At 36.1% G+C, this 18,565-nt stretch overlaps 1 protein-coding gene across 5 annotated transcripts in view; it reads left to right on the top strand.

Moving 5' to 3' along the window:
• The window catches only part of EXOC1 (exocyst complex component 1), a 62,201-nt gene extending 55,731 nt beyond the window's left edge, over positions 1 to 6,470 (top strand). For 3 of the 5 annotated variants that reach the window (XM_015534738.2, XM_015534737.2, XM_042984495.1), the window contains 3 exons: positions 410 to 609; positions 2,964 to 3,158; positions 5,001 to 6,470. In XM_015534738.2, coding sequence (XP_015390224.2) covers positions 410 to 609; positions 2,964 to 3,158; positions 5,001 to 5,153 — 548 coding nt within the window. In that variant the 3' untranslated portion in view covers positions 5,154 to 6,470. The remainder of the gene's footprint in view (positions 1 to 409; positions 610 to 2,963; positions 3,159 to 5,000) is intronic. The other 2 variants (XM_007075877.3, XM_007075876.3) reach the window with 1 other exon arrangement.
• Positions 6,471 to 18,565: the final 12,095 nt, after the last annotated feature.

Genomic DNA, 18,565 nt, shown 5'->3' with positions numbered 1-18,565 from the left:
TTTTTTTTTTAATTAGCTTTATTTTCCCTGGTACTTGTGATTGTATTTGTTTATTTATTTGCTTTCTACATTTTTAAGTACGTGAGCAATTTAGAATTTCTTTGGCTGAAAATTGCAAATAGGAATCCAGATTTAGTGTATTTGAAATATTTGTATATATGCAAATGTGTATATATACACATTTATATACACAGATACACACACACACACACATATATGACTGTTTTAGAGTGATTTTTTAATTAGATTTAAGTGGATATGAAAACCCTTTAGTATATTTTATTAAGTCCAGAAATGTGCTTACTTCTTAAACTTATAAATGAAAAAAATCATATAAATATTTTTATAGCTAAATATGGTCCTATTCATATCAAAATGTTATTATATTTTTTCTTTTTTTTGATTTTAGTGGAGAAAGTAGCAAATGAAAGCCAGAAGACCCCCAGGGATGTAGTTATGATGGAAAACTTTCACCATATTTTTGCAACACTGTCTCGTTTGAAAATCTCATGTCTAGAAGCTGAAAAAAAAGAAGCCAAACAAAAATACACAGATCACCTTCAGTCTTACGTCATTTACTCTTTAGGACAACCTCTTGAAAAGCTAAATGTAAGTATATTTTCATTCAGTGAATTTTCCTGATTTTGAACCTGTATATCATATATTTAGATATGAATAACACAAACATTCATACTAATTTGCTCATGTATTGATGCAAAAGGATAAGGAAGGAGGGACTCAGTTATCGAAGGTTCCAGTGTGCTAAGACACTATTAGGTGCTCTATACCTTATTTTAATTCTTGCGAAAAATGATCTGGGCTAAGGTAGCATCAACCCATTTTACAAATGAAGAAACTGAAAGTAAATAAACTTGCTTGAAGTCATAATAACTGGCAAGTAGCAAAGCTGGGGGAATGAACCCTAGATTAGGCTTTTCCATTGTACCAGGTTCTCTGGCTCATAAATGGCTCATCTCTAACCCTAGTTCAAATGAAGATTTTGAAAACTTTATCAAGATAAAAAGAAAACCAAAAATTGCTTTTTTCATTGCCTTTTTCTTTCCCTTCCTTTTCTGAAGTGAGTCATTCTCCAGAGCATATTTGATTATTACAATTAAGAATGGATGGTTTTAGAGAACTTTACAATAGTGGAAGCTTCAGTGGACCCTTCTAGATAACTTTGTCCACAATGTGATTAGTGCTCTTTCATAAGTTTTTAACTTGAAATTAGAGCCAAAATATATATATGTTGTCAACAACAAATGCTTAAAAGACATTTAATCATATTTAACCAATTGCTTCTAAAACTTAAGAACAGACAGATATTATTTCTCTAGGGTAAAAGGTCTTTCTTAGACCTAAAGTCTACTTGGTACTTAACTGCAACATTAGAACCATTCCCTTTGAAATAAAATTTAAAGCAGAATCATTGCTAGATCCTTTAATATTTAACATTGTTATGGAAGCTCTAGCCAATGCAATAAGACCAGAAACATAAATAAAAGATATGGAAAGGAAAGTTAAGGTTATAATCACCTATATATAATAGGTTGAAATTACTGATCTATGATAAAGTAGCAGGATTTGAAATAAGTGTATAAAAAAATAATTTATTTCTGGTATGTTATAACAACCAATTAAAAGGTTATGTAGAAACAGGGGCACCTGGGTGGCTCAGTCAGTTCAGTGTGTGACTCTTGATTTTGGCTCAGGTCATGATATCACAGTTTATGAGATCAAGCCCTACATAGGGCTCTGCACTGCCAGCACAGGGGCTACCTGAGATTTTCTCTCCCCCCACCCCCGGTGCTTCCCTGCTTGCATGGGCACATGCACACACACAATCTCTCTTTCTCCTTGTCTCAAAATAAACAGATGAACTTAAAAAAAAAAAAAGTTGATGTAGAAACAAAATTTTTAAAAGCACCAGGAATAAATTTATCAAAAAAATTATTAGCAAAAGCATAATAATTTAATGAAAAACAAATAGTACTTACCAAGAAAATTTTAGAGAAAAGTAATGAGAGGAGATTTGGCTTGTCAGCATTAAATCATATTGTACAGTACTCACATAAAGGCGTGTCAATAAAACTGCATATTTAAAAAACAAATATATTTCAAAGACGACCTGAAATGAATATTTGTAACAATACAATAGTCAGTATATTTAATATAAAATGCCTTTTTAAAATCAATAAGGAAAGCACTAAGATCCCAATGTATAAATGGGCAAGGGTTCTGAATATACTATAAAATATGAAAGCAGGTTAATTTCATTTATAGCCAAAGAGTCGTGAAATAAAACGACAAATAAACGTTTTCACTCATCACAATGTAATTTCTTTAAATTGTGGTAATTCTGATGATTATGTGGTAAGTAGCAGTTTCATGCCCTATTGATAGAAATATAAATTGATTGAACTTGGAAGCAAATTATGTATTTGAAGAATCTTCAGAATACTTAAAATGATGCTCCTCAACTAAGGAATCATAGACCTTGAAAATTGTACTGGAAAGTAATCAGTATTGTGGGTAAATACTTTTGTATGAAAAATATTTATGACCACTGTGTGTACAATAAATTTCTTTTAATCGGAGTAGATTTTGCCAACTCTGAAAAAGTGAAAAATGTTAAATATCCAATACAGGAGCAATGAATAAATTGTAGTTCAGCCATTAGATAGAACATTATGCAGCTGTTAAAATTTATAGTTTGGAGAAAACAAAATATTAAATGGGAAATACAACATATAATATAACCTAATTTATATATTTACAAGAAAAGACTAGAAGGAAATCTAAAATGTTAACAGTGGTTATCTCTGAGTAGTGTGATACATTTTTAATATATTTTCTGAGTTTAATACAGTGAATAAATACTATTTTATAATGAGGGTTTTTTTTTTAATTTAAATGGTAATAAAAGCAGTGCTTAGCCATTATTTCTTTTCATTTCCTTGAAGCATTTCTTTGAAGGTGTTGAAGCTCGTGTGGCACAGGGTATAAGAGAGGAGGAAGTAAGCTATCAACTTGCATTTAACAAACAAGAACTTCGTAAAGTCATTAAAGAGTATCCTGGAAAGGAAGTGAAAAAAGGTCTAGATAACCTCTACAAAAAGGTTGATAAACATTTATGCGAAGAGGAGAACTTACTTCAGGTATGCTTAGTTCCTTTAACCATACTAGATTGCACATCTTTACATATATTGCTTTTCTCCAGGAGTCATCTAGAAAGGCTACAGATTTTCTATTTTAGTGCAAGAGGAAAGTTCCATAAATTATAGGCCAGATTAATGAGTTGTGAGGAAGAAAGGAACAACATTGATAATATAAGTTTATATGGCTATTCCTGTTTATCTTATATTTCTGCTTTATTGTTTTGAGACATTAGTTGTTTTGCTTAGGGCTGTGGGTTTTTTTGAGGTTTTTGTTTGTTTGTTTTTTAGGTTTGAGGAAGGTAACTAAATGGAAGAGAGCATAGTACAGCGGAGTGATGCTGAGCTTGGGGGCCAGAGTTAGAAATGCAGCTCCAGATTAAGTTGTATGACTTTAGGCAAGTTGCTTAACCTCTCTGAGCCTCAATTTTCTTACTTGAAAAGTGGAAATAATACCTCCCTCATATAGTGGACACTACTATTATTGTCATTGCCATTTTACAGATGAGAAAATCAAAAGCTTAGGGAGGTGGAGTAACATGACCAAGATCTCATAGCTAACGGATGGTAGAGCCAGATTTAAACCCCAAATTGAGCCATTTTTCTTAAACCATACTGAAAGACCCAGACATGAGTGAGAGTAATTCAGATTTCAACATCATCAAAGGCTTCATGAGGGTTATTGCATTTGTGTCAGCCTCTGAAATTCAGGTAGGTACAGATAAAGCAAAAGGAGTGACATTCCAGGTGGAAGAAATACCATGAGCTAAAAGATGTAAAGCCAAAAGTGTAATACTCTTTAGCAAATAGACTTGAGGTGACAGGAATTTAGTATTTATGATGTTTAGGGTTTATGAGGAAAAATCCTGGAAGAATACTATCTGTTGGATAGTGATGATGGTCATAGCACCCACCCTCACCAGCTAGTCATGAGATGTAAATAGGATGATACATATATAAAGCCTTTGTACTGTGCTGATACACAGTAAGCATCAATAAATGTAACCTGTTATGGATGCCTGGGTGGCTCAGTCGTTGAAGAATCCAACTCTTGATATTGGCTCAGGTTGTAATTTTGTGGTTATGAGATTGAGCCCTACCTTGGGCTCTGTGCTGAGCACGGATTCTGCTTGAGATTCTCTCACTCCATCTCTCTGTCCCTCCCCTGCTCACACTCACTCTCTCTTTCAGAAAAAAAATAAACATTGAAAAAATAAATAAATAAATGTAACCTGTTAGTATTAGCTAATATGTCAATGTAAAATCAGATTCTGCCTTGATAGGTGTCTACATAGTTATTCCCACTGCTAAATCATAAATCCTTGGATTGCAGATAATCCATCTTGGTGTCCTTCATAGCATCAAGCAATGTTTTGTATCATCAATTTTAGCTAAAGAACTTTTTAAACTTTCATCCGAAATGAAATTTAAGCATTAACTGTTGCATTCCATTTAATTACTAGTCTTAGTTCCATATATAATTGTGTAAATACACATCTGTATTGGATATTGTAGTAGATATAATAATGGCTAAAATGTAATGAGTGCTTGCTATGTCAAACATGTTCTAAGCACTTTACATACATGCACTCATTTAATCCTCACAAGAAACTTATGAGGAAGGTATCATTGTTACTACCCTGGCTTACAGAGGAGGAGCTTGAGGCACAGGGTAGTGATTCAACATAATCAGGGTCACATATGTTCTAAGTCTAAGGAGCCAGGGTGCATGTTCTTAACCATTACACTGCTAAATTCTTAGAATATGTCTTGACATTATTTCTACTTAACCTGATTATATATTTCCATTCATAATTTAGTAACTTATTGTCATTTTTATAATAGGTGGTGTGGCACTCTATGCAAGATGAATTTATACGCCAGTATAAGCACTTTGAAGGTTTGATAGCTCGCTGTTATCCTGGATCTGGCGTTACGATGGAATTCACCATTCAGGACATTCTAGATTATTGTTCCAGCATTGCACAGTCCCACTAAAACAGAAGAGATAGATGAAAGAAGTGTCTACTATTTTATATATATGTGTGTGTGTGTGTGTGTGTGTGTGTGTGTGTATGGAAAGAAAAGATTTAGGTGCTAGGTTGCCCCTGCTGCTTTAAGTCAACAGACTGGATAGGAGGAGTGGGTATATGCAACTTCCCTTACCTGTGTAACTAGTAACATGAGACTTCCCCTGTTACAGGTGGTCGCTTGGCCATATGTGCTAACAGGGGCATGTGAAAGGAAAAACAGCAAATTGAGTGTCCCAGAAAGTGAAAGATAAATGAAAAAAACACTGGGTACACCAGACACTATTCAAAATTATCAAGTAACTGTCTTGAGAACCCAGACTTGAACTTTATGTATTATTAAATGTCAGGTAAATGGGTAATACCATACTACAAATATTCAAGAACAAAAGTACCAATTTATGTAGCAGTTTTATTTACCCAGTAGGTTGTGTACTAACTTAAAGCATTTCTCTCATCATAATATGCCTTTAGCATTCTTCTGTAACTGAACAGAAAGTTTTCTTTTATTGCCTAGTTTCTTGTATTTGAGAATAGTTATCCTGTGTGTAATGCATTGAAAGTTCTTCAGTTTTCACCAATTCACTATTGCTTTCAAATCATGTAACTACTAAAATATTGTACAGAATTTTTCCCTCTGTCTAACTAATGTGTATATGGACAGGGATCTTGTGATGATCAGTTGTAGACTTAGATTTTGAGGATTATGTGACTCTGTGTAGCAATGAATCTGAAATAAAGACATTTTCAAAAAAAATTTTTTCAGAAAAGTTAAAATTTGGTAATATCATTCTTAGATCTGTTATTTGCTATTTTTTGTATAAAAGCAAATTCTTATAAAATCAGTAAACAAAAATTACATGTTCATTTACCATAAAACACTTAAGAGTATAATAAGAAAAATAAAACCATTTATAATAGCATCAAAAATATTTAGTATTTAGGACTAAATCTAACAAACCATTGTACTATTAACTGAAATGTATCTTCTCAGAATTCCTATGTGGAACCCCTAACCAGCATCCCCTCCCCCCCGCCAGAATCTGATTAGAAATAAGGCTTTAAGGAGAGAGATCAAGGTTAAATGGGGTCATAAGTATAGCGCCCTGATCCAGTAGAAATCGTACCCTTGTAAGAAGCCACCAGGGCTCTTTGCCATGTGAGGACACAGCAGGAAGGCAGCCATCTGCAGGCCGGAAAGAGAGCTCACAAGAACCCAACCATGCCAGCACCCTGATCTTGGACTTCCAGCCTCCAAAATTGAGAAAATAAAGTTCTGTTAGTTAACCCACTCAGTCTATGGTATTTTATTATAGCAGCACAAGATGTATAAGACCTTTATGAAGAAAATTATAAAACTATTGAAAGATATTAAAGAAGGCCTACGTAAGTGGAGGAATATTTCATGTGTCCGTGTAAGAACACATAACATAATAGAAATGGCAGTTATCCTCAAATGTAAGGATTCAGTACAGATTTCCAATATTCTAGCCCTGTGCCTAACAAGCTTGAAAGTCGCCTCTCCAGTCTAACAAGTGGAAAGCTGAACAAACTGAAAAATCAACTCTTCTTAGATCTGTAAGAGAAGTGAGGTCACAAGGAAAACCACTACTACAATTAGAGACATCCAACAGTAGAACTTATTGGAGCAGAAACCCACAAGCTGAAACCCACAGGAACCAGTGCCCAGGTAGGGAAAACTGAACTGTAATTAACAATTTGCTTGAGACTGAGTGTGGGTTAAGTCTGAGAAATAAAAATTCCAGGCATCCAGTCCTTGGGAGTCCCTCAGATATTTGTGAGTTTTACATCCCATAGTTCTGCTAGGTTCTCACAGTGAATAACAGAGAAAAATCCCCCTGTGCTTCTGGCAGGGAGGACCTGGGAGAAGGAAATATCCAACTCCAGCTGGCTTAGCCTTGTACATGGAGGAAGGGAAATACCCATCTTCAGTCCACTCTAGTCATCCTTTCCCACATAAAGGGGGAAGGAGGACTGAAAAGCACAGGTAAAGTTCATAGTCTGGTTGTACAGGCTCACTGAAAGACTGAGACCTATTCATAGGACTATAGAACAGTACCCCCCTCCCCACCGCCAACACCTCACCACCACATTACTAATGGCCTGTTTACAGCAGTTCCTTTTACCCAGTACATCACATCTGGCTGTCAAGGAAACAATTACAAGACACATTCAAGGCAAAACAACAACAACAGTTTGAAGACATAGAGCAAACATCAGAGCAAGATTCAGATACGACAGGGTTGTTGGAATTATCAGACCAGCAATTTGAAACAACTATAATTAAGATGCTAAGTGCTCTAAATGGGTAAGATAGAGAGCATGCCAGAATAGATGGGCAACATATGCAGCGATGGAAATTCCAAAAAAAAACAAAGGAAATCCTAATGATCAAAACACTGTAACAGAAATGAAGAATGCCCTTGATGAGCGTATTCGTGGACTGGACACAGCTAAGGAATCTCTGAGCTTGAGCATGTCTCAGTAGAAACTTCCAAAGCCAAATATAAAGAGAATAGAGACTAGAAGGGGGAAAAAACAACAAAAACCTAGAATATCCAAAGACTGGAACAATTACAAAAGGTATAATGCGCATGCAATGGGAATACCAGAAGAAGAGAGAAAGGTGTCTCAGACTTCAAGTCTGGAATTCTCTCTTGTCCAGCAAGAGAACGGACGCAGAATTAAATGCGAGAGAGGCTAATATCCAGGAGGAGACAAAAGTAAGGGTCATTGCTCCGTTTTTATTAGGATCAGAAGGCTTACAAATGTGATGGACATGCAGAAAGAGACAGTGAAACAGTGAACATTAAATCGTATGTGAGAGAAAGAGAGTTTTGAAGATATCCAGTGTTAGGAGTTTGGGTCAAAAGAAAACAAAATCCCTGCACTGAGCAGATGACTGTTTACAGCAGGCACGAGAGGCCTCACATATTTATCTTAACTTGCCTAGGGGATAAGACATATGGAACATGCTACCTCAGGGTCAACAAGGCACCTTTCTTTTGCTAATTAGCTCCACTCTGGGCAATTTCACCCTGCTCCCAGGGGTCTATAGCCCTGTTTACCTATTTACCTATTCTAGACATCCAACCTATGGAAGTAGCTTTCTACTTTTGTACTATGCTGGGAGCACTGTGGCCCTGTTTACCTAATCTTGGATGCTTTCATCCTAAACCTTGTTAACCCATTGGTGCAAGCTCAGGGATTTCCTAAACTTATTCCCCACAGAAAGGAAGAGAAGAAATATTTGAAACAATAATGATTGAGAAGTTCCCTGAGTTAGTGTCCAACACCAAACTTGTCCACTGATCCAGGAAGCTGTTCCAGAAAACAAGAGCAGGATGAATGCCCAAAAAGCTACACCTACACATATCATTATCAAGCCATAGAAAATCAAAGATTAAAAAAAAAAAATCCTGAAAGAAGAAGAGGAAAACAAAGACCTCACTTCTTGGAGAACAAGGATAAGAATTACGTTTGACTTCTCAGAAACCAAGTGAGCAAGAAGAGAGTGGAGTGAAATATTTGAAGTATTGAGAGAAAAAACCCACCAACCTAGAATTCTATATCCTGGGAAATTATCCTTCAAGGATAGTGAAGGAGAGAGAAAGACTTTCTCAAATGAGCAAAAATTGAGGGAATTTGTTGCTAGTACACTTGCCTTGCAACAAATATTAAAAGAACTTCTTTAGAAGGAAAATGATAGAGGTCAGAAACTCAGGTCTACATAAACAGAGAGCACCAGAGGAGGAATAAGTGAATGTAAAATAAAAACTTTTATTTTTCTTGTTCTTAATTGATCTAAGAGTTTGTTCCAAATAATAATAGCAACAACGTATTCAATTATGTGTGTGTGTGTGTGTGTGTGTGTATGTGTGTGTGTGCTTATGTATGTTTATGTATAAGTGAAATGAGTGATAGCAATGATACAAAGAATGAGAGGAATTAGGATTATTTTATTTTTATAAAGTACTCTTCCTATCCCTGAAGTGGTATAGGGTGATTTGAAAGATTTGGATTAGTTGTAAATATATATTGCAAACTCGAGGGCAACCACCTGGAAAAGTTTAAAAAGAAGTGTAATTAATATCCTAAGAAAGGAGAGAAAATGGAATCATCTAAAATGCTCAGTTAAAACCACAAAAGACAAAAAAAAAAAAAAAAAGACAAAAGTAGGAACAATGAACAAGTGCAACAATTAGAAAATAGTAACAAATATTGTAGCTACTTATTCAACTATATTAAAAATTATTTTAAATGTCAATGGTTTAAATGCACTAATTGAAAGAGAGATTGCCAGAGTGGACCAAAAAATAAGACCCAATAGGGGCGCCTGGGTGGCTCAGTCAGTTGAGCGTCCAACTTCTGTTCAGGTCATGATTTCATGGTCCATGAGTTCGAGCCCCATGTCAGGCTCTGTGCTGACAGCTTGAAGCCTGGAGCCTGCTTTGGATTCTGTGTTTCCCTCTCTCTCTGCCCCTCCCCCACTCATGCTCTGTCTCTTTCTCTCTCTCTCAAAAATAAATAAACATTAAAAAATTTAGGGGCGCCTGGGTGGCTCAGTGGGTTAAGCGTCCGACTTCGGCTCAGGTCATGATCTCGCGGTCTGTGAGTTCGAGCCCCGCGTCAGGCTCTGTACTGCCAGCTCGGAGCCTGGAGCCTGTTTCAGATTCTGTGTCTCCCTCTCTCTGACCCTCCCCCGTTCATGCTCTGTCTCTCCCTGTCTCAAAAATAAATAAATGTTAAAAAAAAAATAAATAAGACCCAACTACAGGCCTACCTTGTTTTATTGCTTCTTGCTTTATTGTGCATTGTTCCAACAGCGTTTGCTCACTCCATGTTTCTGTGCACATCTTGGTAATCCTTGCAGTATTTCAAACATTTTCTTTTTCTTTTTTTAAATGTATTTATTTATTTGTTTATTTATTTTAATTTGAGAGACTGAGAGCACTAGCAGGTGAGGGACAGAGAAAGAGAGAGAGAGAGAGAGAATCCCAAACAGGCTCAGCACTGTTAGCACAGAGCCCAACACAGGGCTCAATCCCACAAACCGTGAGATCATGACCTGAGCTGAAACCAAGAGCCAGTTGCTCAACCAACTGAGCAACCCAGGCACCCCTCAAACCTTTTCATTATTGTAATATTTCTTACAGTGATCTGTAATCAGTGATTACAACTTGCTGTTGGCTTAGATAATGGTTAGCATTTTTTAGTAATAAAGTATTCTTTAATTAAGGTATATCCATTATTTTTTTAGACATAATGTTATTGCATACTTAATAAACTACGGAGGGGTGTAAACATAACTTTTATATGCACTGGGAAACCAAAAATTTCATTTGACACATTTTATTGTGATATTTGTTTTATTGCAGTGACCTCAAAAAAACCTGCAGTTATCTCCAAGGTATGCCTATCTCTGTTGGCTGTAATAAACCCACTTTAAATATAAAGACACATATAGATTAAAAGTAAGTGGATGAAAAGGATGCCTGTCTGCCTCAGTTGGTGGATCATGTGACTCTTGGTCTTGGGGTTGTGAGTTCAAGCCCCACGTTGGGTGTATAGATTACTTTAAAATAAAATCTTAAAAAATAAAAGTAAGTGGATGAAGACATATCATGCTAACATTAATCAAAGCAGGAGTAAATATATTAATTTCGGACAGCGGGCTGCAGAGTAAGGAAAGTTATCAGAGATAATGAAGGGAATTATATAATGACAAGTCAATTCTCCAACAAGACATAAAAATCCTTAACATGTATACAGCTAACAACGGACCATTAAAATTCATGAGGCAAAAACTGATGGAACTGCAAGGAGAAATAGATGAATCAACCATTATAGTTGGAGACCTAAATCCACCTCTAAAAAAATAAAATATAAAAATAAACCCACCTCCTTAAAAAATGGACAGATTGGGACACATGGGTGGTTCAGTCAGTTGAGTGTCTGACTCTTGATTTCAGCTTAGGTCATGATCTCGTGGTTATAGGATCAGGTCCCACACCAGGCTCCACACAGCATAGAGCCTGCTTAAGATTCTCTTTCCTTCTCCCCCACTTACACTCTTTCTCTCTCTCAAATTAAAACAAAAAAACAAACAAGAAATGGACAGATCCAACAGGCAGAAGAAAATCAGCAAGGACATAACTGAACTCAACAACATCATCAATCAGTTGGACATAATGGACATCTTTAGACTGCTTCAGCAGTAGCAGAATACACATTCTTCTCAAGGTCATATGAAACATTCACCAAGATAGACCACCTTCCGGACCATAAAGTGTACCTTGATAAATTTTTAAAACTAGAAAATATATACTGCCCACTCTCAGAACACAGTGAAATTAAACTAAAAATCAGTAACAGAAAGATAGGAAAATCTTAAAATACTTGGAGATGAAAAATTCAATGCAATTCCAGTCAACCTCACAATTCCTTCAGTTTGGTTTTATTTCTATGGGAACTGACAAGCTGTTTATAAAATGAAAGAAAAATTTATATAAAATTTATGGCAAAACAAAAGCTAATGGCCAAGATGCTCCTGAAGAGTGAAATAGAGTTTCCATACCAATAATTATAATTAAAGCAGGATTGTTATTGGTGCAAAAATAAATCAACCAGTGGAACAAAACTTGAGAGTCCAGGAACAGACCCACATAAATATGGACCTTTACTTTACTACACATGTGCCATGGAAAATCAGCAGGGAAAGGATAAATTTGGAGTAAATGGTGCTGGGACAGGTTATCCATAAGAGAAAATGTAGGAATTTAGCCCTTACCTCACACCATGTACAAAATGAATTTCACGTGGATTTAATTCCTAAATGTGGTAGGCAAAAACATAGAATTTTTAGAAGACAGCATAAGAGAATATCTGTTTTACCTCAGGATGAAGGTTTTGTTAAATAAGCAAATGGCAAATCATAAAGGAAAAAAAGTAATAATTTTGACTTCATTAAATTTAGGAACTTACATTCAACTATTGATGAAAGTGAAACAACAAACCACAAATAGAGACAATAACTACAACATGTTTAACAACAGCCAAAACTAAAAAAAAAAAAAACAAAAAAACCACAAATCCATTAAAAAAAAAGACAAAGCAATAGACAAAACGGACAAAAAATAAACTTGTACAAGGCATTTCACAGAAGGAAAGGGAATGGCCAATAAGCATATGAAGCATTTGCCTTTATTTGTCATGGAAATGTAAATTAAATTTAAAAGGATGTGAAACCACCAGAACAACAAATGTTTCTGAAAGAATCATAAGTTGGGTACAATCACTTAAACAGCTTGACACTATCTAGTAAAGTTAAAGATGAGCGTAACTTATGACTCTCAATTAAGCCACTCCTAAGCCCATGTTCCACAGCAGTAGATCTTACCCCTAACTACTATGGTGTGCTTATAAAATACAGATGCCTGGGTTCTCCCCTTCAGAAGTTACATTTCAACTGGGCCAAAGTGGAGCCCAGGCACCTACATCTTTTAAAAGCACCCCAGTGATTCTGGTACTCAGTGAGTACTGAGAATCACTGCCATAAAGAGACTCATGTACTTAGGCATTAGCAGTATTAGCAAAGACCCTATCAATACTGTTTGTGATAACAGAAAAACACCTGCAAAAACCCAAATGTCCATCAACAGTAGAATTAAGGTATACTCATTCAGTAGAATACCTGTATAGTAGTGAAAATGAGTGAATTTTAGATGCTCTCAACAGTGTAGACAAGTGTCAGGAAAATAATGTCAGATGAGAAAAGTCAATCACAGAAGAATGTATGCAATATGATTCTATTAATATAAAATTTCAAAGCCCTCCAAATAAAACAATATGTTGTTTAGAGTTACAAATATGGTAAAGCTGGGGAAAAGCAAGGCAACAATGGCAAAATTCTGGAGAGGTGATTAAGAAGAAGGAAGGGAAGTGTTGGTATCTGGCAGGTACACATAGGATTTTAAGGGCATAAATTATAATGTTCTCCAACTGGGCAGTGGGTACATGGATTTTATTTTATCATGATTCCTTATCCCTTACATATACCTTATAAATCTTATTTTATATCAGTTCAACATTTAACTGAAAAACCTTAAGTCAAATTTGTATGTATGTATGTCTTTATTGGTACACATTAAAACCTGAACATTTATAGGTAACAATCTGCGGCCAAAGGAAATCCCATGACTTGATCAAGGTCCAAGCTAAGTATTAACAGAGTTGCTACTTCACACACTAAATTCCGTCTCAAAGTGCTGACTTTGCTTTTCTCTATGGATAACAGGAATGATCCAGATAGAATATACATCACATCTAAGGACCAACACTGTCTAATATCTCCACTAGCAGGAAAAAGCAATGAATGACTCCCATCAACCATAATTTTCTGGGCCTTAAAGATCTATACTATTGTTTGCTAGAGGGGATAGGCAGAAATGAACAGTGAACTTCTAAACAAAATGCTGAAAATGATAACTTAAAGAATAACTGTAGGTTAAAAAGTACTGAGAAAGTAAAAATGGCTATACCAGCTTGAATATGTAACAGAAAGATGTCAAAGAACTAGGATTATGAATCCTCGTAGTTACCTGCTTTGGAATCTTCTGCATCTGAGATTTTCAAGCTTGAATGAACATATGAAACAAATGGGGATCTTACTGAAATACAGATTGTGATTCAACAGGGTTTGTCTGGTCCAAGATTCTGCACGTCTAGCAAGATCCCAAGTAACATCAATGCTGCTGGTCTCTAGGCCACAGTTTGAAATACCAGGCTTTATAATGTAGAGTTATATTATGTATACTTCTGAACAAATCAGGACTAATTGTGTTTTTCTTCCTTGGGAGACAGCTGATATTAATGCTGTGGTTTTAAAAGAGTTCTCAGGTTGCTAAATTTGGTGGCACTGTGCTATAATACTCATGCATCTAAATTCCTAAGTGCGTATAATACTGAGTGCATTTAGGACTAATTCTTATTTTCAAGAGGATGGGGGAGCAGTCAAAAGGCAGTGGGGTAGATGGAAAGAGGGAGTATGAAAGTATGAAAAAGATGGGGAAAGCAGGTACTAAGAGGCAATGGAGAATATAGCAAGCAAGACAAAGCAACCATCAATCTATGAGCAAATTGCTCAAACGATCTTAAGAAAGCAGCTTCTCGTTTCCGATTCTGTGTCTCCCTCTCTCTCTGCCCCTCCCCCGTTCATGCTCTGTCTCTCTCTGTCCCAAAAATAAAATTAAAAACGTTGAAAAAAAAAAAAAAAAAAAGAAAGCAGCTTCTCTGAGATCAGCATCTCAATTTAACTTGGTTATGCAAGATGGTGGGTTATTCTAGAATTTAAATATTTGTTTAGTTAGCTAAAGGAAAGGATAGTGGAGAAGAAAGTAAGAAATTGAAGGGATATGCCCTAATCTGCATTTTATTCTTGTCTCCATTTAATTTTAAACAGCCTTTCCTGATCTTCTTTAACTTAAATTACATTGCCCTGTAATTCTTTTAGAACAGCCTATTCTTTTCTTCCTGGCACTTACTATAATTTGAAATATATTTGTCTTTTTACTTCTTGGTATTGTCTCCCCTACTTAGACCACAAGCTTTATGATTAGGATCAAGACCATTTTGTTCACAGGTATCCATCTACCACATTTAAGTACTTAATAAATACTTTAAAAAGTAAACAGGTAAAGCTTGAATTGTTAATTGATGGAAGAAGGAAACAGTCACTCATAGTTCTTTACTATTTCCTTCGTTATGTAGAACACAACCATATTCTCAAATGTAGGTGCCATTAGAGCAGAGGCTCTCCCTGCTTTGTTCACTGATTGAGCCCAACACCTAATATGCTGCCTTGTCTTAAGTGCTCGCTAACTAGATGTTGAAGACTGATACTCATTCTAGGTACTGAGTGAAGGAACTATTTTAAGGAAATTGACCCACCGGATAAAGAAAAATTGTGCTCTGCTCAGTTTTTACTTTATACACACAGGGTCTTGCAAACATAGTAGTACAAATTCAACAAATGCTTGCTGAAATGAATTGAATTCACGGAGAACCTGTTAGAAAAACTAAACTAAACCAAGTAAACTTGAAGATCTAATTGGCTTTATTAAGTGATTCATGAATCAGGCAGCATCCTATCTAGAGAGTAGGGGGAAGCTCCAAAGGGCTACAGAAAGGGAAAGGTTTTTAAAGGCAGAACAAGAAGATCACAAACAGAAGAAAAAGGATCATTTCAGGTGAGGTCACCTTCATTCAGGGAACAACAGAGTTTTAGTAGGTGGATTACCTCATCTCCCTTTGGGAACTGAAGAGGACCCATGGGTCAGATTAGTGCTGACCAAAAAATTCCTGACTGACTGGTTAAAGGTTACGTTGCCGGAGGGTTGAAACTGCAGTTAGGTTAGGTATTATTAGGTCTTGGTTTGCTGACTTGGCCTAAGTGACACCATTTGAGGTCTATGGTTGAACGGTATCTTCTGTAGAGTCTAGACTTCCGTAAATTCCTCAGATAGCCACTGTGGGTTGTGGGGTCTTGCTACTCTTTCTTGCTAACAGAGCTCTACTTTTTATAGGTTAGGAACATGGCCAAACAAAGGCAAAAAATCAAGATTGGGATAAACCATTGTATCTCAACCTGCTGCATATTAAAATCCCTGGGGAAATGTTTAAAACTGATATCTGCATCTCACCTCAGACAAATAAAATAAGAATTTCTGAAGATGGGGCCCAGGTTTCTTACAAATTTCCTGGGTGATTATAATGGGCGGCCAGTGTTGACCTGGTCCAAGGCAGCCATGACAATCCTATTCTCCTTTGCCTATGTTTGGTTTAGAGGTTATGCATCCGTGTGACCCAGTTTCTGTCGCTGAGATATAAGAGAAAATCTGCTAAGAAGCCCTAGAAAAGATTTTCCACCTTGATGAGAAGTTTATCAGATTTATATAAGGATCTTAATAAGGTTATATACAGGCTCTTTTGCCCTTACCTCTTCTTCTGTCTTCGTGTTATCATGATATGAGGAGATAGTTAACGCTGCAGTTATGAAAAGGCATGACGGATGCACTGAGATGACAGAGCACAAAAAGCAAGAGTCTACTTAACTCCGAACCTGCCCAGCCTTCTTGTTATGTGAAATGACCCAATGTCTTTATTATTTAAGCCACAGCTATTTTATGACTTGCAGGTAATTCCCTTTTTCTTCCTAACTATAATATAACCCTTACTCATTCATTCATTCATAAATGCATCTATTTATCAAAATAAAATGCATAACAGTTAAGAGCACGAGCTTTGCAATCAGCCCTAGGTTTAAGTCCCAGCCCTAAGAAGCTGTTACTAGTTGGGTGTCTCTCTAAGCTTTGTTCCCTCTTCTATAAAAACAATGATGCCCACTTTATAATTTTATGGTGAGAATTAAATGAAATAATATGCAGAAAGTACTTAGCACAGTACCCAGCACTGTACTCAATCAATGATAGCCATTGCTATTACATGCCTGCTCTGTACCAGAAGTTTCCTCTTGTTCCATTACGTTAAAAAAAAAAAAAAAGCGTACCTATTCTGAATGATATTCATTAATGCATTTGATTATTAAATACTACCTCAGAACTTCCCCAGGCACAGTAACCTTGTTATTCACAATTTATATTTTAGAATTTCCATTGCCTTTCCAAGTATGAAATCTATAACTGAATAGTGATTTGTTTTCTAGACACACTGTATGCAAAGAAAAACGTATTCAATCATCAGTAGTCTGGCTCCATTCATTTGCAATTAAAATTAGAAGGGGAGGGGCGTCTGGGTAGCTCAGTCCAACTTCAGACTTTGGCTCAGGTCAGGATCTCACAGTTCGTGATTTCAGGCCACACATGGGGCTCTCTGCTGTCAGCAGGGCCCACTTCAGATCCTCTGTCTCCCTCTTTCTCACCTTCTCCCACCATTCGTGCTTTCTCTCTCTCTTTTAAAAAATAAATAAATATTTAAAAAAATATTTTTTTAAATCAGAAGGGTAGATGTGGTAGCAGACACTCTATTGTAAATTAGAGGACCAGTATTTCATTTCATGAAAGGTTTTGTAAACTTGATTTTACTACTCAAGTGAAGTATCAAGTTACTGTTTTTGCACAAATGAACTAGTACATTAGTTTTAAAGTCACGTGCCCCTTTTCCAAAGAAGACATCCAGATGGCTAACAGACACATGAAAAGATGCTCAACATCACTCATCGTCAGGGAAATACAAATCAAGACCACACTGAGATACCACCTCACACCTGTCAGAATGGCTAATACTAACAACTCAGGGAATAACAAATGTTGGCAAGGATGTGGAGAAAGGGGAACCCTTTTGCACTGTTGGTGGGAATGTAAACTCGCGCAGCTACTCTGGAGAACAGTATGGAGTTTCCTCAAAAAATTAAAAATAGAGCTACCCTATGACCCAGCAAATGCTCTACTAGGTATTTATCCAGAGGATATAAAAATGCTTATTCAAAGGGGCACATGCTCCCAAATGTTTATAGTAGCACTATCAACAATGGTCAAATTATGGAAGCAGCCCAAATGTCTAGCAACTTTTGATGATGAATAGATAAAGAAGATGTGGTACATATATGTGTATGTGTATGTGTACATACACATACACAATGGAATATTACTCGGCAATCAAAAAGAAATCTTGCCATTTGCAACAACGTGGATGAAACTAGAGTGTATTATGCTAAGCAAAATAAGTCAGTCTGAGAAAGACAAATATCATATGACTACATTCATATGTGGAATTTAAGAAACAAAACATGAACATAGGGTAAGGGAAGGAAAAATAAGATAAAAACAGAGAGGGAGGGAAACCACAGAGATTCTTAAATACAGAGAAGAAACTGAGGGTTGCTGGAGGGGTGTTGGGTGGGGGGATGGGCTAAATGGGTGATGGACATTAAGGAGGGCACTTGTTGGGAAGAGTACTGGATGCTATATGTAAGTGATGAATCACTAAATTCTACTCCTGAAACCATTATTACACTATGTGTTAACTAACTTGGATTTTAATATTTAAAAATTACTGTTATAAATAAATAAATATAAAGTCATGTACCCATTTAGTACTTTAGGGCTAAGTAGAGAATGGGAGATATACCTTTGTTTGAGAAGGAAGGATGAACTAAAAATCTTATTGGATTAATATGCAAATGCCCTTGTGAACATTCTGAGGTGAGAGGTTTTAGGTTGGTTTCTTGTGTCCAACATGAGGAGAAATGTAGGAGGTTTGTACTCAGAAATCAAAAAAAATGTGATCATGGAATTATATGTGTGCATGAAGGAAAATATGTAAAAATAACATGTATAAAAC

Source organism: Panthera tigris, chromosome B1 (genome assembly GCF_018350195.1).
Source record: "Panthera tigris isolate Pti1 chromosome B1, P.tigris_Pti1_mat1.1, whole genome shotgun sequence".
NCBI lineage: Eukaryota > Metazoa > Chordata > Mammalia > Carnivora > Felidae > Panthera > Panthera tigris.
This window is presented reverse-complemented; position numbering and strand designations above follow the sequence as displayed.